We start from the raw sequence: 25683 nt of genomic DNA on the forward strand, positions 1-25683 counted from the left end.
TTAAAGACGACATTTTTCCCGCGCAGGATCCATCGTGGGTGGAAAAAAAAATCGTTTTATACTCGTGACACAGGTCCATGAATTCTGTTCTCCGCTCTTCTCGGCAAGCCAAGCGAGAAAATAGCCGTGCAATTCTCTGATCACGTATCAATGTATCATCGATTGTAGAATACCTGAGATCTAAAGATTAGATATTTATAGATTCTTTGATTAATTAGAAATTAATTTCCTTAACGAAAATATCAAGAGCATCACTTGTCATGCATTTTCTATTTTCAGCGTTAAATATCTTTGTCAGTATCTCGCATTCTATTAAAATGAAATTTATCTTAAATTAAATAAGAAAAATAAGATTTCGTTATTCACGTTTGTGCAGTTTAATTTCCTAAAAAATCTTTTTTTTAATCACTTAATAATTTAAAAATTATTTGTCGCTCAATATTTTTATCGAGGAAAATCAATTGTATATTATAGTTAAAGAGAGAATTTGTAAATAGAAAATAATTTATCAGATTTTTAAAATATTATAGGTTATTTCGTGACAATAGTTTAAAAATTAAAAGTTAAATTTATCAAAATTAATTATTTTTCGATATTTCGAAATGCAATCAAATTCATTGAGATTTCGAAACGGTTACATCGAGGAAAGTGCTTACATAACGAATTCTTTTCATTTACGTCTTTTAATTAAGACACAGTCTGGAACTGCCGAGTCTTTGACTCGTGGTATACCAGTATAACGTAAATTGCCCTATTTAGGCTTGAATGCACGTAAAGTTCGGTGTAATAATCACGCGAAAAATCGAACCACGAAACTTCTTTTCACTTTGGCTGACATAATCAATCTTAATTTCGCCTAACCGAGCGAAACTCTTATATAGTTACATTTAAGCTCACATCTGCTGTTTTAAAATTGTTTTAAGAAAATTAGAATTATAAAATTGATTTAAAAAGATAATATTAAAGAATAAATGGAGAAAATGTGGCAGATAAATTTTAGATTACAGAAGAAAACATATGTTGTAATAATGTTTTCTTTTCATTTTCTGCATTTATTCTCTAATATTATCTTTTTAAGTCAATTTTATATATATATATTTTTTTTTTTTAATCCACAAAGATTTGTTAAAATTGATTAGGTCATTGCAAAGAAAAAAAGACAGAGAGAGAGAGAGAGAGAGAGAGAGAGAGAGAGAGAGGGGGGGGAGAGAGAGGGGGGGGAGAGGGAGGGAGAAGAATAAAATAAATCGGTTCCGTTGTTATGTCGGTCCAAAATAATGACTTGTGGTACATTTTTTCATTTATATACAATCACCGTTCTAGAGCGGGATTGTAGTTTGTCTCATTCGATTCTTTCTGAAGTAATAATAATTTACGTGACGGTTAAAACCGCAAGAGATCGTGTGTGGCTTTATCGCGATGCACGTCGTGTTCCGGGTGCACAGGTGCATTATTATTAATCTGGAGCCGGATTAATGAAGAATCAGTATTACGACTATGCGGAAATGTAAAATTCACACGATGACGTTGCGATGTGAATGGATTTGTCAGTGGCAACTGTTTGATTTCCGTTGATCAATATTGCAAATAATTTGCGACAGCTGCGTTCCACGCGAGCGCGGGACGTTACGCTTTTTCCTGCGACAAATCAACTAACGCAAGAGCAAAATGTTGCATATATAAATGCTAAATGTGTAGCAATCAGCCGCCCATGGATATAAAAGAAATCAAATAAAAGTATAATCATGGAGAGAATCACGATATAATATGGATATATATTTTGTATATTTGCGGATACATTATTTTCCGCGTGTTACGATATTTGGTCGCGTAAAAAGCGACTGCGTTGCGCAAGGCACGTTAATAATGACGCTAAATAATGAGAGACCGGGATGTGCTTTCAGATCGGCTTCGGCCGAGCGGCGATAATCTTGTGCAACCTACAGAGAAAGGAGGAAGCCGAATCCAAGGAGCGGATCAAGGACCGCAGGACCGATTGTTTCGACGGTTCCTTCGACACCTCCGAGATACCTAATCGCTTCGAAACTGTCATATCATTCGCGAACGGTTCTTCTGATAGAGGAAATCGGCTCGATATAATTGCCAGGTCGCGTTAAGATCGCGGTTCAGTCTTTCTCGCGGACTCGACGAATCATGAAAACCCGCCGGGAATCGGTAGCCTCGGTGCTACTATTATTGATTCACTTGGTAATATTTCAATAATGATTTTTAATGTTTTAATGATAAACAAAATGATATCAGGACAAAGAAGAATATAAAGACAATTAATACGGATTTAATTAATTATTATAATAGCATATGTTGTGTCATTGCGTAATAATATACATGTACATTTTATCACGAGGGCAATCGGAAATAAATAATCCGCAGTAAATGTGCAAACGAGAGGGCTGCCAGCAGCAAAGGGTGACGCGTGTTTATGTCAACTTTTAATTAAAACGGGCTGGGGAATATAGTGGTGTAGTGCCAAATATATTGTGAAATATTATACGGGATCTTGTCTGAATTGGCATTTATCTAATTAACATGCGTGACATATTTAGCAACAATAAATTTTATTATATCTATGAGAGAACAATTATCGCTCTTATCGCATAAATAAATATATGAAATAATGAAAGAGACCATATCATATTGTCAATTTTTCAAATGAATAAAATTTGATTGATGCTTTGTAATACTCTCTCGTAAGTTTACACAATGTGAACTGAATTACATATTTATTATATTAAAGTCGACGTTATTATATTGATGTATTTACAGTTAACGTTAGGTGATGCAGTGACCGGACGAAATGACACGAGCGTCGAAATTGATCCGAAAATTATTCCGAAGGAAGTGATTGTCACTGGGAGCAACAATGGCACTCACAAAAATGCTTCTAAAATCGACGATCAGATATCCTCGCTTTTATCTATGCGTGAAATACATTTGAAGCGGATGTCGTCGAATTCGGATCAGAACGCGGCACAATCGCGCACCGTCGATGTGAACGAGGACGATCTGGAAAGGCTGAAGCGCGTGATCGCGAGGTACGAACCGCAGAGGACCACATTGAGAAAAACCAAGAGAAAAATCGTCAACGGTGATCACGGTAACTAAAAGATTACTTTCTTTTCCTCCACAAAAAATAAAGACATTTCATATATATATATATATATATATATATATATATGTATGTATGTACGCCAGAGAGAGATGATCAGTTTCTATACCTATTTGTTCTTCAGACGTACTACACGGCAAGGCCGCCGGGTCGAGAACGGATCTCGAGAGGGCTTACGACCAAGTGCTGCGAAACATATCGCGAAGGGCGCCTGAGTTGACATTTAGCAACGTTGACGCGGCATTGAATCCTTATTTATACCAGGCGAAGAAGAATTTGAGAGAAATTTACATTCCGGAAACAACGATTCTCTCTGCGAATGACGACGAGAAGCAAAAGTCACGTCCCAATATTGACTTTTCGCCCACTCTAAGAGATAAGAAGACGAAGAAATTACTTGAAAAATATTTGCAACTAAATCGCACGGTTACACTTCCTCGAGGCTCCTCGATCGAAGAGTCAAGATTCAACGAAGAAACTGCTGCAAGTAATAAGTCAAGCACACCTGAATATTTCAAAGTTTTCAACGGAAAGACGAAAGCGAAAAATGAATCCATCAAATCACCATCGAATATTTATTCCGAATCGACGGAAGAGCCTGAAAGTCGCGAATGGAACATTCAAGATTCTTTGGTGCAAACCGTATCTCCATTTATTCCCCAATCAAACAATAATAATTCGTACAACGTTTTCAACGTAAATAACTTGAACAATTTGAACTTTCCGAGTGACACAAATACCGTTCAGTTACTGTCAAAGTATGACAGGATGCCGAGGCCATTTTCTTTATTGCGATCGCCCGATTCACCCGTCATCGAGACACCGTACAGGAAACCGAGCCCTTCACCAACGGATTTCAATCGTCAACAGGTTGCTCGTTCCTCCGCGAATGTTCTTCCACTGATTCTTCCAACGGAGACTCTTTTCGACGCGCCTTCGACACGTCGTTATGTCCCGATAAAACGTACCAACTATCTCAAACCTGAAGGAGATTCCACAACGCTCGTCAATACCGAGGCGAGTCTGCCGACCACTCTCGCGGACGAGAGAACCACCTTTACAGATTACGGGCTATCTTATACGAACATAATTGGCACCACGAAGAGTCCTCTGATCATCGCCAATAATCAGCGAAAGATATCCTCGTCGGATTATTATGCCGTCACAGAAAATCCGGTGGAACAGATTACTACGAGAACTGACTCTGCGTTGTTGATTCATGTTCCAAGTCAAACATCCTCGTATAATCTTCAGCAAAAGAAGGCTCCGCAAACCATTCATAAAAATGGATTTCTGCCTAGGATTACCGCCTATAATCATCCCGTCGACGAAAAATCGAATTTAAATGAAAATTCTGAACTCGCGTTATACAATAAATTTGCAAGTTTGTATTCAGTACCTAATGTATTTAATGTACCGAAAGCAGTCACGCAAAATTATCAAAACTTCGGGCAACCGGTGCAGCAACCATTGCACGCAGTTACCTCGCAACACGTTTCCACACCTCTTTACGCAACTTTGAAACCTATTTCTCCCCCGTTGTTGAAAATTCGACCGACTGCTTTCACTAAACCTGCATTCGCGCCGTATTACGACAGCGGATTACTCGTTTCGCAAAGAATAAAAGAAAAGGAGCTTAATGACAACAAGAAAAACGCAGAAAGTGTCGAAATAAATGAGTCTCGTGGCGCAAACACGGACGATAGTAACACAGAGGCTGCCGATAATGAGAACAATTTTGGAAATCACAAGACTCAGATTAATCACGGAGCTTACAAGAGTTACAAAACGTCGAATGAACGACATGAGAAGGAGGATGGTGAAGAAGAAGACAAAAAGGATCGTTATCAACAGCCGAAACGCAATTATAGCTATAATTATGATAAATATGATAATAAAGATGATAAAGATAATAATAAGAATGATAAAAAAGATGATAGACACGAAAAATATAACGCTCGACATAAAGATGTCAAAGATGAAGAAGAAAATGTCGACGAAACGCAAGAAGACGAATATGCCAATACTAGAAAAAGTGAAGACGAGTATAATCATGCTTATCGATATAATAAACATAAATACGATAGAGATGATTCTGAAGAAGAGGAACGTGACAAACAACCTTATGAAGATAAGAAATATGATAAAGAAAAGAGTCGCGATGAAAACGATGATGAGACTGACGTTAAGCACAAGGTTGTAAGTATCAATAAATACTTTGACGGTCCACGATATAGCGACTATGAAACTCGCGAACCCGACGAAAAATTCGAACACTACGATCGACAGAAGCCAGCTCGTGATGAGAAAGATCGGGATGAAGGTTCCGAAGATGAGAGCTTTGCCGAAGACAAACTCATTGCTCGACGTTCGAAAGATGAACTCGCTCGCAGACAACGTGAAAGAATACGAGAAGAATACGAAAAGAAACAAAATAAAGATAAAGCGACGCATAAGCGCAAGTATCATCATCATCCTCCTCAGGCTACCCCTCGAAGAGACACCTCACATCACGAGGAGCGCAAGCATGAGGAATACGATGAAATTAATCCTAAACACGTTCGCGAGGAATATCGTCATCATCGACAGCACGTCAAAGGTGACAATCGTAAATACGATAATGAAAATGATAACGAGAGAACGCGTGATCACGAACACGGTGAGACTCAGGAACACGTGCATAAACACGAGGAGCATCATGAAAAAAAGAAGGACGGGGGAGATCACGAATTCAAGGAAAGTGGAGGCGCGGAGCACAAGGAGGAACATCACGAAGACGAGGGAGAAAAAGGGCACAAAGTAAATTATTCTGACATCTGATATTTTTCTTGTATCAATAAATTAATAGTTAATTAATAATGCATTTCTTTAAAAGGGCTATAAAGTCTGGCACGAGCACGAAAAGGCCGAAAAGGGACATCACGACAAAGAACATGCCTCCAAGGAGTACGACGAGAAAGATGGCGAGGAGAAGAAGCACGAGGAGGAGGGAGGTTTTCACAAAGAACGTCATCGCGGCGAAGGGGGAAAGAAGGCAGCAGAGTTTAGCGAGAAGGGTGAACACAAGAAAGGGCACAGTACTCATGGCGAGCATTCGGTGCACAAAAAGGTAACGTAAATAGAGGCTAAGAAAAATTAAATTTTTAATATAATAAAATTTTTTTAAATTATATGACAATATATCATTACATATAATAATTTATATACAGGATGAGTATGAGAAGAAGACAGAGTTCTTCGATGAATTCCATGAGGATGGCGGCGTGGAGAAGCACGGCGAGCATCATCACGATCACGAGTCGAAGAAGGGCGGTCACGAGAAGAAGGGCCACCACGACGCCGCCGATCACGAGGAGAAATATGGCAAAGAGAAGAAGCACGAGAAAGGCAGTCATCATCATGGTCATAAGGGTCATAAACTCGACGAAGGCCACGATCAGCATCACGATCACGATGAGAAGTACGGCAAGAAGGAAGGGCACGAGAGCGGGAAAAAGTGGAGCTTCAAAAAGGGTGGGGACGGTCATGATCGTTGAAGAGGACCTTGATAATAATAATAATGAACAGATAGTGATTTTGCAATTAACATAATTGTTACCGTGTTCGTAATGTCCGATATTGTGGAACGGCTTAGTGTCAAGTGTCCGAATTATCGTTGATATCGATCACGTCTAATCGAAATGTTAGGTATTACACTTTAGAGAGAGAGAGAGAGAGAGAGAGAGAGATGCGCGTATATTTCGTCGTTATCTATATTAATCATCTAATTGCGATACGGTAAATACATATATTGTATGCGGCTTTTAGCTCTTACATCGTTATCTATGTAGCTTGAGTTAAGTATGAGCGAAGAATGATTGAAGAAATGTCGCAGCGAACGCCAACTGAGGTGACAGTAACTGATTGACCTTCACGAGCTAAGTTTCTCCAAGAACCCGGGAAACTCGTGCAAGATATCGTGCAGATAAATATTTTTGTTTTTCCAATTTACTTTTGTGTCATTCGAATGTCTCAGAGTGCATGATTAAAATTAAACTCAAGATAAAAATTAATTTTAAAAAATTCTAATTAAAGTATTATTCTATAACATAAATCATTAATCATAGATCATTATGATAATATTATATACTATTTGATATTTTTGTCATTGTCGTTCTATTTTTCAATATTAATTAATATTATAATCTATTAAAAATTACAATTTTCAATACTCTTATAAAAAACATTATAGAATTAAATTTCTAATTATTTGACATTATTTTGCAGATATTTCGATTATTGAAATGATGCTTCGACAATGAGATATCCAATGGGCATCGCGTTTATTACCGATTACTTCCAATTACGAAGTAATGTAATGAATTAGAAAGTAATACTTCACACAATTGGATATTGCACACAATTGGAGATGCCATTGATCAACATTGTTGAAACTGCAATTTTCTCACTTTCTTTTGTTAATCCCTCGTCTTTTTCCTTACGTCTCCACCATAAATACGAAAGTGGCCTTGTTTTATGCCCCGTTAAAAGAATTAATATCCACATGAGGATACAAAAGAGCGCAGAACAGTGCCATTTACGTCTCCTTAGTATCCTGACGAGAAGTGACATTGAAAAATTTCTCTCCCCGACTGCCTGTAAAAATTCTCCAAAAGAGACGTTTAACGAGAACGACCATAAGAATTAATCGCACGAGAGATGCACTCTCCTGTTCTCGATCTCCTTATCTGTCGTCCTGTCGCTCTGATAACACGCTCTTTCGTCTTTCCTGTCTCCGAGCGCGAGTATCGATCGGTCGCGTGGCATTCAACGCGGAATTGCACGAGGAATTTCAGCAGGAGAGAGTGAGATGGAGACAGACAGAGAGAGAGAGAGAGAGAGAGAGAGAGAATAATCGCGCGGATGCGAACGACAGACGATTTACGACCTGCACTTTATTAAAGACGCAATCAGTCTCTCTGACAATTCCGATGAAGGATCTGGTTAAAGAGCAAAAGTTAATATCGGAGCATCGCTAATGATCGAGATATCGGGCGGCAATATTTCGCGTCGGCGGCAAACGCTGTCCAGTGTTTAAATCCACGTGCGAATCGACCAGCGGCTTCAACCTGTATCCGTTATCAGACCGCTTTTACGACGCGCATGACACCAAACTATGCAAAGTGCGCAGCGGACTTTTTTTTTTCCTCCTCTTTATCGCACTTTATGCACCGGCATTTTCCGTGTAGGATGGAATGTATCGAATTATCGATTGTATCCGCGTGATAAAAGACGAGTTGGATGCAGATCCCTAATAATGTCGCAGTTTGAATTCCCGAAGGGGAAAAAAATACGACGGTAAATAGGCGTGAAAAAGTATGTTTCTGAAATTGCACCGTCGCATTCTCGGCGGTGCTGAATTCTTGGAATTGCTCGTCGCGAGAATTATTCGCGTTTATATACCATATCTTTGCTTTTAAATGTAATGCATTTATGAGAATAATGTCACGGATTTTTGAAAAAGGGAACATTTAAATTAAATTCTCTCGCTTTTTTATATTATTATGGATGCTTTCTAAGAATTATATGCACCGGGATATCTTGTATGTTTAATGTAAAATCTATCTTTCAGTTTATATATCTTAGAATGTTCTTTGATCAATAGTTCCATAAAACCAATATTTCTCTTCTAGATCAATAGTTCCATGAACCAACTTTTACCCAAAATACATTTGTTCTGAGGCAGCAGTTAAATTTGCTTTTTATACAATTTCAATAGAAATGAATAAATATATGGAATATTTTCCTTGCATTCATATATGAATATCTTTCAATTTTATTAGACTCAATATCACATGGAATCGTTATTTACAATATTAATAAACACAATATGCAATACATTATAGATATTGAAAATGTTACAATTATTCATATTTGCAAACTGTTGGTATAACGATGAGAATTATGAAAGTAATTCCCGCGAACAAAATCTTTAATACAGCAATCATGTGTATTCGAAGATGTATCGCGGCTAATTGTTCGGAATAAATAATTAAAGATAAATTAGATAAGGGCATAAAAGTTTCGCGGTCTTTATCCTTTGAATAATCAAAGATATACTGTACATAAATAGAATGCGACAACATATGTTTACGGAATATTTTACTATATATCTGATGAGAATTTATAATTTTTCTATAAAATTCTTCGCTCATAATTATTGTCTTTTTTGGCTCTCGTCAATTTCATCGGCCGAAATATTCGCGCTATCATCAGACGAGAGACAAATCTTTCTTCTCGTCGGTGTGACGTGTAAATATTCCGTTGCTGGAGCGGATTCGCCTCCCTTCTCGCGAAGCATTCGAACCTTTCCGTGTGACAGAACTTTTATGACGGTGAGCAGCGGAGAATCTGACGAACGAGCATCCGCTCGTTTACGAGCGGTTTAGTAGAAAATCCCAGGGAAATCTCGCGTTAGAGTCGCATGCGGTTGATGCGTAATGTATCCGCCGCACAGCGAGACCCATAAACGTGTTTAACTGTATCGTCCGGATTTGGCCCCTTGACTGCCTCTCGCGAGCTTGTGGGGAAAAGTTTTGTCCGGCGCAATCCCTTGTGCGCACCCTTGTAAAGATTCGTTTGCGGAAAACGCGAGAGAATATCGTAAGTGTACAGATGAGATTCTTCGTGGGAAAAGTGTTGTAACGCGGAAACGAAGGGAGTGAGTTTCTCCGAGAGATGAAATTGGAAAAGCGTAGGGAGCGTAATTTAATGAGAAAGTAATTTACCTCTCGTTTGAAAGAGAGATTTAAAGTATTCCGAGCTGTTTGCTTATAGTACACTTGCGATAGAGAGAGGATCTTGTAATAATTATTTCTTAACATTCGCGAGCAACCGTATGCCCTTTTACAGAAGCGATACCTCTTTACTGGGTACATCTTTTTCACGTAGAGTATCACGCGTTTAAATAAAAATTCTTCCCATTATTTATCCTTTATAGGATTGAATTTTCCATATAACTTTGTTCAATAGTTCGCGCAAAGTTAAAATCAAAGTAAGTGCAAAATGACCGGATATAACTTCCACAGCGCGCACCGGAAGTTCGTTATTTGAGCTACAGAGGACTGAAGAAGTAAAACAATCTATGGCTCTCATCGCCGTTTCCCGTTTATGCATCTCTGTCAAATTCACTGTTGCAATTGGGCGACGCATGGACCATGCGTAGCTGTCATGCGTCGTCTCATCGGCGTGTCTCACGCACACACGTGTACTCGAAAGGCTCGAGAGAAAAAAAGAGATGCAAGAAGAAAGAGAAGAGACAGAGAGAGAAAGAAAGAGCAAAAAAGGGCGGCACGCGAACCACCACGAAGGGTGAGAAAAACGCGTGGGGATCTCCGTTCTCGAGGGCACACACGCACAGGCGCCGACGCACACACGTATAAAGGCCGGCGTCGCGACGCTCTCGCCGTCATTCCCGCGCGCAGACACCCAAGTCGCGGTACCCGGCGCCGGACGTCGTCGTCGTCCCCGTGACTCCCGGAGGACATCTGTCGTAGCCATATCCCTTCAATCACAATTTGTGAGAATCGCTCGTACGAGAGTTTCATCCCCGCGAGAAACACGACAGGAAGCACCCCTTCTTTCTCGGCGGCTTTGAAGAAATACCGCGTACCCTCGTCTTGCCTGCAGGACCTGCAGGAAATCGCGCTGAACAGTTTGTCACAGCAACAGGTGAGCGGTCTCGAGATGCGTCTTTTTTTGCGCGTACTTTCCTTTAAAAGGGAAAAAATTTTTATTTTTTATTCTTTAAAGGAGAAAGTCTTTTTTTTCCTCTTATTATAAGATGTAATTGCATCATCGCAATTGTATATTTTCTTATGCGATAAAGTTTAGTTTCTTATTCTTGTACTTGTAATTTAACGTTACAAAGTGATCAATCTTGAATTTTACTTGTCGGATGTCTAGGTCTTTTATTGCGTTACTTCTTGATTGCAATCAAACTAAAGAAGAAAAATTGTTTCGAGCGGTAATGCATTACAGATTCGATCAAGTGTTTATTTTGATAGTAGATAGGATAAACACGAAGTGAGTTTATTAAGTGCAATAAAGTTATCACAAATATTTATACATGATATTTTAAAGCAGGGGATTTTTACTTATATGACAACTGATTTGAAATGATAATAAATACTTATGTCTAGTTACGTATATTTTAATAACGTATATTTTCATTTTATTCTTTTCTTCTTGTTTTTTTTTTTTTACTTTTTTTCTTTTCGTTAACAACTAGTTTTCATCATGATTTTTATCATTTCTCCGTATCATGTCTTTTTAATCCTTTACAAGCCGATATATTTATTTTAATCTTTTACAAGCTGATTATTATTTTTCAATTAGTTTAAAACTTTTTTTTATACAAAAGAGTAAATATTATTTAAATTAAAAATATATTTAAATATTGTCAATAAGAAGATTTATTTATTCGACGCATTTATTCGATAACGGAAAATACCATGACAATTATATTTAAGTAATAAAATTATTAATCTTTTTAATTTATGCGTGCGTGTATAACAATTTCATTAAATAACATGTAAGTATTGCCATTAAGTATTTATGAGAGAAAGAGAGAAAGAAAGAAAAAAAAATGATTTTTACTTTCTTCATTTATATTACTTACAAGCATTTCTGTAAACGTAGTAGCAACAGGTGAGTGGGTTTTAAGGATAAAAGTTTTCAAAGTTCTTACGTCTTCACTTTACCTTATTAATTACGCTCATCTTTTACATCGCGCAAAATAATGCTGCATTACTTTTTTTTTATTTTTAATTTCTCACGTAAGAAATATAATAAATTAAATAATCAGAGCATTTTATTAATTTTAAACGTTTCATTAGATTCATCAAGGAAAAGTATAAAACGTATAAAAAGAAATGCAAAAGACATATAGTTAGAATTTCTAATTTAGTAATGTAGTTGTACCTAAGGACAAGTAAAGTAAAATAAAAGCAATAAAAAATTAAACAATTGTATTAAGCAGAACTGTCAGGCTGTTATTCTTATTATATGTATTTTATTTTTATACACGTTAAGCTTTTAATATTCTCTCGCAATTTATTATTTTTAGAAAATGTTATATTTGAAAAAGTGTTGTACTCTATAGTATTGCATATATTCTAAATTATAAGATAAAATTATAATGCGAAACAGAATTTGTTTTTGGCAAAGATTTAAACAAAAGTTATTGTTCAAATTTAATCTAGACTTTTGTACCTATTTTCTATTTAATTTATAAAAATCATTATAAGTAATATAATAGTTAAGTTTTTATAATGATTACTTTTACAAATCTCATGGAAGTTGTTAAATTTGAAATTTATATGAAGAATTGCGTAGGCAGATTATTGTGGGTGCAGTACGACAGATGAAAGAAAAATATTTAAAAGCATTGATAAGCAAATGTCATGTAAATTAATACTTGTTAGATAGAATCCTCAGTCTTTTTATATTTTTATGCATTTTGGATAAAAATAATATGCTTCTTCACGAAAGCTTTTAATACCTATATTCTTTTAAATGTTACGAGTTGCGAATAACTAAAAGTTTTATTTATGCTTAAAGTAAAAATACAAAAAATGGAAAATTTAATTGATTAATATGCACGCCAGCTTCGAGAAGTGAAAACAAAAAATTTCGACGATCGGTTGCGCTTTTCCAGATTTAGTCCCGTCATCACAGAATTAAAATTATATAGGTAGAATTATCAGGTATGAGATACGTACATAAAAATTTTGACCGTGCTCATAAAGATGAGCTACTTGCTATTAATTCAAACTCTCATCGATCTCTCTCTGGTTTTTATGACCGATAGATATTTTTGTTCTCAAAATTTGATGTTCCGACGATGACGAAAATTTTTTCTCGCCCTTTCAGGGCATATGTCTTAGCTGTAAACACTAAACTAAACTTTTTGATTAAATATTATACTCGAGTATTAGAGTTCATGTGACAGAATCAAAAATTAAATTATATCGCTATTGCCATTAGCTCGCGACAGTATGAACGATCATCGTTTTCTTGAGAAAAGAATTGGCTAAACAACATACGTGCCCTTTCACGCAATACGACGATGTCTCGAGGACACTTAAGAGATGAAGAAGAGAGGAACTTTTGTAATTATATTATCGAATATTAAATTTCGAATCAAAATGTGTGAAGTTACTTCATCAAATTGCAATATATATTCAAGGAATGAAAAATTGGCATGTCAGTTTCCTTTTTTTTTTTTTTTTTCTTTAAAGAGGCTTAGTATTGATTAATCCATTTTATTATTTTTTTTTTCTTTATAAAGACTACTAGATTATTAAAGTCGGTGAATAAATCAGCGCACATTAGTTTATTAAAATTTCATATTGTTCTCTCTTCTTACGTAGATGCCGGCACATGTGTCGAGAGAAACACAGTGAAACATAATACAATAGCGCCGAACCAATGAGACCTCGTCAGTTCTCATTATGTAGATAATTACTTTGCTATCGTGATGAGTACATTAACCCTTAATAAGACTCTAGAGATACGTTGTACACAAAGTATATCGCAGCTCTAATGAATAGCAAAGTATTTTTTACTGCGATAGAGCAGTGAATTTTCAAAGGAAAAAAAAAAGATAAAACAAGACTGTGCAATTATTATCTTTAGACAAAGTGCAGCAAGTAAAATGCTAATGATGACATATGCAAATTGTAAATTTAAACGAAAAAGAGAGAGAATTCTCTTTTTCGCAGCAGGATGAGCAGGGGGGCGGGGAGAGGAGGCCGCAGATATGAAATTGATACTGGAAAAGTGCTTGTAGGCGAAGGAAGTAATCTCGTGGACGGTGCGTGCGTTTAATGAGAGCGTTTGAAGCGGGGGAGGAAAGAATGAGTAAAATATCCGGGAAAGGGAGAGACAAAGAAAGGGGAAACGCGCCGTTAGGCGCAGGTTATTGGATGGCAGGTTATTGTCGGACTTGTTTGCCGCTCATAAGTCGCTACTTATCTCGGCTGTTTCGCATCGTTTATTAGCTAGCCTCGGGCTGACGCATTATTTTGCGCGAACGAAATCAAACCGCGCTAAAAACCAGGTCGTCGCACGAGAAAACGACAGGTGCGGCTGCTGCTGCTGCTGCGATAACGTTGCATGCTTTTAGAGCGACACTTTACGATATCTGTCTCCAAGGGGATGCTCCCTCGCTTCAGAGCGAATTGAATGAATGTTGGAAAATGAAGGTGTTCAAAATTAATTTTTTTGCCGACCGTCACTCGACACGTAGAATAAATATTTCGATTTTCTTATTGCGCATTTAGATTTTTTTTTTATTTTGTATTCCTTCACGTAATACTTTTTGTAAAATAAAATTTGAAATTTCAATTGTTCTAGTATATTCGTGGCTCTTGAGTATATTCTTGGAAATCTTGCAGGATTTATTTGTTGCCCATACGCATGTGTTTTTCTGCACAATATAGCTCGCAGGCTTCTTTGTAGAGAATAAAGTTGCAAAGTAGAAGGGGAGTGGAGGGAGAGAGCTCTTAGGATAGTTCCCGGTTATATATAGAGAGCACAATATTCGCGCGAAAGAACAAAGTAACGTATCTCGCCTCGCACCTATTTTCCTTATCGCAAGATTTACGCTTCGTCGTAAAGTCTTCCGCGTGTCGCTCACGTGTCGCAAGCGGCATCATCATTAATTTCGTTTGCCCTGTCATTAGTGTGTTGCGTCTTTATAATTATAGTCGCAACTCACGAGTCTTTGACAGTTTCTGTTGATGGGGGAATTAAATGTCTCGTTGCTTGTTATACTGCAGCCAATTTACTTTCGTGTTTCTTTGTTACTAAGTTAGCGATTTGCAGGCAAGAAGATTCGTAAGTCTTTATCGGAACGAATAGTCACGTGTAGTCGATTGGATTTCCCTCGTTCGTTGTTTCCCTTGATTTACAGATAATACACATAAAATTGACAAAGTCTATTACTCGACGTGACATTTACATCGCGTTACTTAAAAATAAGCCAGGTATTGCCGAGAATAAACTCAAAATAATGCAAATTGTATTTTTCTCTTTTATCTCAATTCAATATCTCTGTATATTTTATTATTACTCGATTCACAAGAAAATAATTAATTTTCTACGTATGATATATTGCTTCGTTTATATTCATAGTCGATATCATCTCATCGCGGTAGAATTACCTTTACTTTATTCTGTGGCAAATCGCATCAACCTAGGTAAAACCGTTGGTGATCAAGCGATCAGAATCAGCGATCGTATCCCGCGAGACATCTGACACACACGTGTAATGCAAATCGATAAAAATGGAAATTGCTAGATATTTCCAAAGTGATATTATGAAATGTCATTATTATAAAAGTTCTGCGACGCGATAAATTACGATCACGATAAAAATGGAAAAAAAATGGAAATTACATCGAGATTAATCAGTTCTATCTCGCGGTCGTTCGGCGATCGTATCTAGAATAATTATTTTCCGGTCAGCCTGAAAGCCAAAAGTACCTCGGGGCGATCCAAGAGATGTGGGGAGAAATTTAATTTGGCACAACATCCCCCACCGCTAACGTCGGGAAGACAAGGGGACTACGTCTGACAATAAGTGACGTTGGTTAATCTCATTTCCGGAACCCAAAGAGAGAGGCTGTTCACGCGGTTGTAATCGACAAGATCGACGATAATATTATCGCGTCTCGAAACGTAGTTATCACTCTGGAGGAGGCGCTCTTCCCTCTTGTATGTAGAGTTGCAGACACTTGTAGCCTATCGCATCAGCACCTTTTGTTGCCATTGTTGACGTGCATAATATAGCGTACATAAAGTAAACCTATGGTGGGCGTGTTATCGCGGAAGTGTTCGAATTATAGCGTTTATCGAAACGGAAGGCGAGCTCGCGAGGCTGCGTGTCGTGTTACGCAGAAACGTAGGAGATGTTTCATCATCAATTCCCTTCGACGACGTTGATGTTTATACAATTCCGAGAGAGCGATTGAATGCAATTTAAACTACATATTGATTACGTTCGCCATGCAAAAGGTTAATTTCAACGATTGCTTACAGTATTGTTTATCAATCATTTACTAAAGGATGCATTCTAATATGACACATTTTATATATTATAACTATAAGCTTTTGCAACTATAAGCTTCCAATTAAAACTTTGGTAACGTAAAGCGCGCATGAAATTAATAAAGTTGTACTACTTATTAGCAGTGTTTCATTTAACTTTACAAAAGAGTCGACTTACAATCATTTCAAATTTTGAAACTATTATAGAGAGAGAGAGAGAGAGAGAGAAAGAGTGTGTCAATATCTTTATTAAAAAATTTTTAATTATACACACATATGCAGAGTGCTATCTGAAATGGCAATATTTTTAGAGCACTTTTTACAAGTCGTTTATGAATAATGTAAAGCTTAACGCAATTTATACTTCAATTTAACTGTAATCTTCGGCTTTCAAAAGTGTGAATGCATATAAAAAGTTTTGTTTTATAAAGAGTCTTCTGCACAAGCTACGCTGTATATATGTCAGTATGTCGTTTAATGGCACTGATAGAAAAAGTTGATAGAAAAGTTGCGCGTAACTTTATTTCATGCGATTCTCGCTTTTAAAATAATCTCGTTTATTGCGAAACGGAACATTAAATGCCGAGTACTCGACAAAAGACGCGATGTTATAAAAGATGCATAAACTGATAATCGTGATAATCGAAATAGCGAATTATCGGAGAATATCTCTCTACCTTTTATATAATCCTTAAAATAGAATATCATAATATCTATAAAAATTTTCAAATGTCCCCTAAGAATATTTTTTATAATTATAATGTGACTCTAAAAAGCTGACAATTTTTCTCAGCTGTTCGGACGGAAAATGATTGTCTTTGAATCAAATACTTTTAAATTGATATAACAAGTTTGCTTCTGGTCTGTTCTGGATTGTTCAATTAGCGCGCAAGAAACTGGCGAAATGTCAGCATGCGTGATGGATGAAAAAAAACAGGCGAATTGTTTGTTCCAAATTTAAATTTCAAAAGAGATATCCCGTTTAATCTTGGATGTAGGAAAGGTTGTATTAATTTCATCGCCGGTTATGATAGTTGTGAAAAAGACAAGAATAGACATTGTTATATTAGAATGAATATCTTTTACTCGACAAATTTGATATCTCCTAAATGAGAAAATGGCTCGGTCAAACGATTATACATATATGTATATTCCCTTTTAGTCTTCTATTCCAGTATTTATCCGTACACAATGCTGTATCTGTCTTGGAATGCGCATGATGAGAATTTGACAATTTAACCAACTTCTAAAATAAACGTCCTGTAATTTAAATAGAAGGTAATTTAGAAATTGATTTCTCTATTTGTGAAACAAAAGGATGAGAGGATGATTAAAATATCTGGCGCACAAAAAGCTTTGCATTTACGACGCATTTAATTATTAAATTTAATTGGCAGTATATCTTTCAGATGGCTTGCACGTTAACGATTGTAATATGCGAGTTGTTACAAAATTTATATTTTAATAAAGATATGCGAAATTGTACAACAGTAAAAAAATAGCAATCAATGTAAATTATAAATTATAACAATTAAAACAAAATAAAGGAAGTAATAATCTTCAATTATGATGTTAATTCAAAAGCAATAAATGACATTATCTAGTTAAAACCAGAAAGTATAAAGATTTAATAAAAGATAGCTTTTTTTTTAAAATAAAAATACGTGCGACAGAACATTGTTAGAATTTCTTTTATACCTTTTGCATATTCATGAGGAAAACACGAGGAATTACGTCGCGAGACTTGCAAATCTGCAAAAGTAGTTCGATGACGCGGCACGTGCTTAATGAGAACAAGCGTGTCTGCGTCTACTTTTGTATAAATATTTAAACTACAATTAAAATGTGCGAATGACAGGGAAAACTTAAGATAAAGGTTGACGATATTATTTGAAGAGAATGGGTTATCTTTAAATATAATTTTGCTTTTTGCTATTGTATGGTAATCTCTATGAAAAGAGAAGTGAAAGAGGAAAGGAAGGAAAATTGCTTGATGGTTTTCTTTGCATACAATCGATCGAAGTAAATGTGAGTTTCTTTTTGCATTCTCTGTCCACTTCCCACAAAGAGGTAAAACATCGCGAACGGTTACACGCCAATGCTTGTAAAAATGTTTTGTTTCCTGTTTCAATGTTGCTTTTGATGCGGTACAGTTATTTTTAATACAATTTCTAGCACGTTACGGTTTTTAGCACGATACAAGGGTCATTCAATACTACATCAAAAATATAAAACGGACATGTCATAGACATGGAGATTTAAATTGAATCAGACATTTTTAAAAAAAGATAACACTTGTACTAGTGCCGTTTTCGAGATGACAGAATAAATTGATTTGTCGATACTTTTGTATACAACACACATATTACGGTCTTTGAATTGTCTTTGGATTCTGTTTGTTATTTCTTGAATTTTCGACATACTTTTACCAAAGAAATATAATGATGAAAGTGATTAGAATAAATATGTCTCGAAAGTATCAATTACGAATAGCCAGAATAATAAAGCATGAAGTAAAAAGGATATATCAACGTATGAAAGAAGAGTGAAATCGTCAAAAAAAGAAAAGGATTTTGCCGCATCATTATTCGATGAGCTATTATTATTTCTTCTTTTGTTATCCGGAATTTTCCCGCAAATATTGTTATGAAAGATGTATACAAGTTTTCAACGCGTGTCGTAACAAGAGAAATTCGATAAGAAGCCGTTAATATATATTAAAATATTGTATAAATAAAATTTCTTAATGGAACGTATTATAATCCTCATTCTTATATTGAGAACCAAATTACGAAGCATATTCTATAAGCATTGTTCAAGATTATCAAGATAATCGCTTTATAGGAGAAAGAAAGAGAAAATTTAGATGGAAATTTCACAAAGAAAATTTCGACCAAGATATTATGCTGGCTACATCCTACATTTTATCCACCTATAGAAAAAAATGCGTGAATCAAAACGCTTATGATATAACTTTTTGAATAGACCGTTCATGATTGATGCAAACGGCATGTTCATCAGACCGTGAAAGATCCGACACGGGAAATCATCGCACTACTCGTCGATCAGAACAAACGATGTCTACTATGTGGATCGCCCAAGTATTCTGCTTCATTTGACGTGAATTTCAAGCCGGCATATTGTGCGCGTGTCGTCTCATCAGAATTTCTAAAGGGATGTCGTCACAATATGAGTCTGACCTATAATAAGTTGGTTGAAAAAATGTTGACGTGTGAAAGAGAGCGGACGCAGAAAATTGAACCGCAATTTCTTTTTTCTTCATTATAAGAATCCATGTCATTTTAATGAATCCAAATTTAATTTACACATTTTTATAAGAATGTAATTATATTTTATTTATATTTTCTACAAACACATGCTAGAATATAAAAAAATATGTATAGAATATTAACGTATTTTGTTTGGTAATTTTTTTCTTTACTTATACATTTACTTATTCAAAATATTATATGTTTATGAAATATTTAGATAATTATTTCTATCAAGAAATGAAGCTGTATTTGACATTAAGTTGTTTTCATTGAAATGCAAACGCACCTGTTTTATCAATTCGATTACGTATTACAAATCCGCATTTCATCGTTATTATTACGATATTATACAAATGTATTATAAGTCGTACATCCGTTCTTCCATATTTGATAATAATAAACTACTTAATAGTAAGCATTTACGCGCTGCAACATTTGCATTATGAATCAACTTTATATTGTAGATATTCAAAATTTTGCAACCAAAATATATTCAAACGTAATAATATTCAACTTTTAAGCTCTGGTATGTATAATATTTTCATAAATTTAATGCTCGCGTGTATCAAACAATAGAGTGCGTATCTAGAACTCAATTATTATATTATAATATTATTTGATGCGTTACAAAATAGTTCTTTTAAAGAATAATACCGTTTAAATTTTATTGAGGAGAATTCCGTGTCAACATCAACCTCCCCCGCATCGATGCTTAAAGGTTAACCCAAATAAAATTTGAAAGCAACTTCTTTGTCATACACTTTTCTTTACAACTTTTTCTTTCACCTCGCCATTTTTTGTGATGTTGCAAAAGGTTTCGCTTGCTCACTTTAGCATGACGACAGAGAAAGCGCATAAAATTCGACTATTTTTAACTTCTGTTATAGCAGTCAGAACGTTATTTTATTTCTTTTTCGTGCGCTCTTGTATATTATATTTTCTTCTTTATTTACCAGAAGTTTAATATTCGTGTATCTTTTATTTTTACGGATTTTTTGTGCACTTGCAGTCAGATACATTTACAGTCATTTTTGTGGACGTAAAACTCTGTCGGTGAAGTCAATAAAAGAAATTTCTTTTGGGAGAGAAATCCAATAATCCTTGAGATACTCGACACCTGAGTGACGGGTGAATCTTCTTCGTCGTCAAAGAAAAAGCGACTGATATAAACGATTTATACGACAAAGTAAGTTTATATTTCGAAAAACAATGTGATAATTATTAAACACGTGGCAACCTTGTCAAAAGCGTAATGACATTTTATGACTATAACAAAAATTATCTTTTTTTATGAGAAAATTGCAGAATCCAACACGAGAATGAAGATTGAAAATACGAAGAAAAGCTGCTGCGATAAATTTTTACATAATATTCACGCATAAATCTTGAACTAGTTCATACATATTTCAAATAAAGGTCAAAAATGTTGTTTGCAAAAAATATCCGATAAAATGGAAGAAAGGATGCCCACGAGATTGACAGCTAGGTATTTGTTTTTCAAAGAATGGTCAATCAATCATAAAGTGCTGTTGGCGTTTTATTCAAGAATGGATTGACTCTGAAAAGGTTCGAGCGGGAGGGTCGAAATGATTTCTCAATTCCTATAAATAAATTGTGGAAAAAAATTTGACAAAATTTGACAGAATTTAATATTAAACTCATTGGAAATGAGTTATTAATTAATTTATGAAAATGATTCAAGAGAAGGTAATAAAGGTAAGAAATTCATCGGGGAATTAAAGTTGACGAAAGAGATTAGAAAAATAGAGAAGCAATTACAGGTCAAAAGGAAGGGAGGAGAATGAGATAGCACCTGTTGCAACCATCAAACGGTTTCTCAGCTTTAAGTGAATCATCAGAAAGCTCTTAGATTTTTTCACTCTTGTGAAAACATTTCCAACCCTCTTATTCTATATAATATACAGGGTGGCACACTAATATTTACAGTTACGTCCATAGTTATTATCAGAAATTATACACTTAATGGCTATGAAATTTTCATTGGTTCTTATTCACTGGCTCAATTACAAGTTAGCTGTAAGCGAACCGGATCAGGTTACAAAAAAACAAGCTTACATTTCTCAATTACCATCTCTTTGGTAATTTTAATTTCGCTGAAACTTTAAATCGATAATTTGTCGGAATTAAATGTTGCAAACTGCGCGTGAGAGTTTTGCAACTTTTACTTATTAATAAACATTGTTTCTTATCGTTAGATTTGGCTCACAAATGTGTAACGTTATATGAATATTAAAAAAGAAGCTACGAAGATTTCTATATATAATAAGAAAAAAGTACATGTGAAATAAATAGTATATTTAAGTATTTATCGCAATCGAAACGCTTTCTTGGTAGCTGTAAATCTTTTATTGACCGTTACAATTTTCATCTACTCTCGTCCCCTGGACCCATTCGGGTCTTTTCAAAAGCAAGTGATCAGTAGAAGAAGGATCAACAATCCATTGGATTTCGCCATCAAATATTGAATGAACTGTCCCTAGGGGATTTTGGTTTTAGTAGTCTATAGTGTCGCGACATCCAATCATGCCAGACCACTCGCTCTTTCGTCATTCCATTGCAACTATTAAATATTTGTTGAAACTGTGTTGATCACGTATATTGAAATCGTAGTCATAATGCGCAACAATGATTTTACTTTTAAATTGATGAAAACGTTTGTTTCAAATGGTATAACTATATACGTGCGTATGTACGTGTAGCAGACAAATTTTTCATAAAATTGACGTGTACATTTTTTTAAATATATTTTAGTAAAATCTTTGAATCAATAATCATTTTATCTTATGAATCGCGAGAATGTTATGTAGGTGGGGAAAAAAGAGATATATTTTCATGATTTAATTGGCGCGTGCTCTTCTATCGATAGAATCTGATGATTATATTATCTCTTATAAATTGCGAAAAAAATGTTATTCAGGGAAAAAGGGAAGTAAAAAATGACCCTATGATTTTATCCAGATTTAACGGGATTCCGATCCCGGTGACGCATGAAAATACCTCGTAGAGAAGTAGGGTGGTGCTACTGCGACTGAGAGAATCCTTGTCGTAAAATTGGCACCGCATCTCTACGAGTGAAAGCTATTCTCCCACTGCAATGGCATTCATTTCCCTGCCAGTCATATAAATAACTCCTTATTTTGTTTTTACACGGTAGAATACCATTTGCGTACATCCGTGCTCCGAAATGCTCGTAAAATCTTTCTCGCGGATTGCTATAACACATTTTTATATTCTGCCAAATCAATTTTACAACGGATATAAAATTCCATAAAACGTTGTGAGAGCGATTACCGTTGGGAACAAAATGTTCATGATAATTCGAATTACACTCTTGTTATGTACATAAAATATGATATCGCGCAAATTTCTCACATAGGTATAATTTCAAGGATACAATTTCAGCGAGAAACTGCCGCTTAAATCAATAGTTATTATGCAATCTAAATGTATAATTCGATGGAGATTAAACTAATTTTCTTTCGCAATTTCGACAAGGATGCGAATTTCGCGCGCGTGAATGAATTTGAAAACTCAATCTCGGACTGTCGAAGTTCGTATGACATTATTAACAGGATGAAATTCTATTCCGGTTATCTATATCCGGATGCTGGTGGTCGGTTATAAATTACAATTTCGCGCGAACTTTGTACTTTCAGGTAGATCCCCGACAGCATCATGAAGTCAAAGACGAGTTTAATTGCTATGAGAATCATTATGTTCTACATGATGTTCTACGTCCTGCTGAGCGTCGTTGGACGATCAACGGCAGCAATGGAAGAGGCACCGGCCTCGTCTTTGCATATTCCACGATTGAACCTGTTATCGAGCAATTTGGAGTACGACGAACCCTCTGAAAAAAGAGCTTACGCTTACATTTCCGAATACAAGAGGTTACCTCTTTACAACTTTGGTATCGGCAAACGATGGATCGACAATAGCGAGGATAAAGTGAGTTTCGAATGAAAATAAAACGTTCAATTTCTCAGCGGATAATTGCTTCGTTATAAAATTGAAATCTGATTAGAGAAATGTCAGATGAAATATTCAAGAAATTATTGAACACTCGTATAGTGAGTCACTAGACAACGTAAATCTTTTTATTACTTTATTAAGTAAATATCCGTTTAATATATTCCAACATGAAACAATGCATCAGAAAATAAAAGGATATAGATGAATAGAAATGAAATTTGATTTGTCGTAATTATACTCGTATTTTTTTTTTTTTTTTTTTTGCATCATCGAAACTTTATTTGCAGCGGACGCGGCCGTTCTCGTTCGGTATCGGAAAACGTCTCAGGGACTACAGGTTCGGCATAGGAAAGCGTAATAACGGACACCATCCCCTGGGTATGGACTATTTCTCGATCGACAACATGGAGGGCTATCATTCTCCCGAGGATAATATGGACGATTTTATAGACGACAAGCGCGGCGGCCAGCCCTTCGGCTTCGGCATCGGGAAACGAGGCTGGAAGCTGGCGGCAGGCGAAATACCCGCATCCGGAAGAAGACCAAACGACGTCGTCGGCTCGAAATATCTGCTCGGTTTGGGTAAAGGACTAAGCGAGGACGAAAATCTAATTCAATAAAACGTTCTCGTCAAGAAACACGGTTTACTCTCTTTCGCGTTCATTTTAATCCCTGGACGATCGCAGAAAATATATGCGATTCATTTCTGTCCGAAAGTATTCAGCGAAACGCAAATATTGACGGAATTAAGAAAATTATATAACTTATTGTTGTCGTGGGGTTCTAATAATAATATAAGTTTGTTATAATCGTATTTACTATTCTATATATTGTACAAATTAATATAATAATATAAAACGCTTTTACTGATTAATGATAAATTAAATAATAAATCTTTCTATTTTTATTATAAAATGATAAATTTGAATTTATTCAAAAGTTAAATTTATTCAAAAATAATAATACAGTTATTTTGATAAATATTCCTCTGAATGCTAAGAATAAAGAAAAATCGATCGTCCGGAAGTTAAAAGCGATAATGAGATCTCGATATCTTTTTTTCCAAAATTTGCTGTAAAATTCGTGTGTCATCGACAGTTTACGATTTACTTGTAAATGTAAAAAAAACTGATGGAAGTACTTTAATGAAGATACTGTAGACAAATTCTTTTAAATTTGTTTTATATACAAGTTCTCTGATTTTATTAATCCCCTTTCCTTCCGATTTCTATATAATTAATACTCAGAATATATACCATATGTTTGTAAAATAGAAAAGGAAAAAAGAAGAAAAATATTTCTTTCAATGTATGGTCTAACACAATAAGAGTCTCTTTAATATTTTTATATCTCTTTTTTAAAATGAAATTATATTACGTGTTATATCTTTCCTTAATGATTTTTAAATATCTTGCAGTTATAAAGTACAGCGATAATAGAATTATCGTAATTATGTTTTCTACTACAATGAGTTATGTCTCTAATTATTTAGCACATAATTACAATGACAATTTACTGTATGATAGATAGGAGCAATATCTCATTATGTACTAAAAAAATCATATTTACCTATAAACATGTCAGTATTGTACTTGGTCTTATTATTTATGTATATTTATTATGACATTGGAGATATTGACATAATATAATATATTATGCGAAAGCGTAAATTTTCTCCTGAGATAAGGATTAAAAATATAATTATTCTACAAGTATACTTAATTGTTAGCGGAAGAAAATTTATCTTAATACATTATTGCATAATATATTATATTTATATTTCTATTTCTAATGTTATAATAAATTTTGTAATTGTTCTTTTTGTCATACGTGTATAACATATATATCTATATGTATGTATGTATCTTCCAGTATTCCATTTTTGGTTATTTAGTTATTAAATGAGAATTTAGCGATAATAAATGTTGACCTAATGTTTTCATGTGTGCAACATTGCGATATTTATATATATTCTGTTAAGTATACTATTATAATAAACGAAAATGAATGCAAATATATATCGACAAGTTTAATGTAAATAGCAGAAATTTATTTTTCCATCTGCTTTGATTTGAAATAAATAATTGTTAATAAAAATCGGAGAGAATTCAACGTCAGAGAGATTTATCTTTAATTCATGCTGATACAATTTAAACGTGTTTGATTACAGCTCTTTAAACGAACATATGTATTTATGCA

The 25683-nt window shown here is 35.0% G+C and overlaps 2 protein-coding genes across 2 annotated transcripts; both read left to right on the forward strand.

Annotated features, from left to right (window-relative positions):
- Positions 1-1307: 1307 nt before the first annotated feature.
- LOC140665170 (uncharacterized) lies at positions 1308-7168 on the forward strand. Its single transcript, XM_072890944.1, has 5 exons — positions 1308-2208; positions 2785-3115; positions 3252-5926; positions 6003-6236; positions 6337-7168. The coding sequence occupies exons 1-5, from the start codon at positions 2155-2157 to the stop codon at positions 6661-6663; spliced, it is 3621 nt and encodes a 1206-aa protein (XP_072747045.1). The 5' UTR covers positions 1308-2154; the 3' UTR covers positions 6664-7168.
- Positions 7169-10554: 3386 nt separating this feature from the next.
- Positions 10555-25334, forward strand: Apime-asta (allatostatin A). Its single transcript, XM_072890196.1, has 3 exons — positions 10555-10837; positions 23169-23460; positions 23772-25334. The coding sequence occupies exons 2-3, from the start codon at positions 23188-23190 to the stop codon at positions 24102-24104; spliced, it is 606 nt and encodes a 201-aa protein (XP_072746297.1). The 5' UTR covers positions 10555-10837; positions 23169-23187; the 3' UTR covers positions 24105-25334.
- Positions 25335-25683: the final 349 nt, after the last annotated feature.

Source organism: Anoplolepis gracilipes, chromosome 4, assembly GCF_047496725.1.
Source record: "Anoplolepis gracilipes chromosome 4, ASM4749672v1, whole genome shotgun sequence".
Taxonomy (NCBI): Eukaryota; Metazoa; Arthropoda; class Insecta; order Hymenoptera; family Formicidae; genus Anoplolepis; species Anoplolepis gracilipes.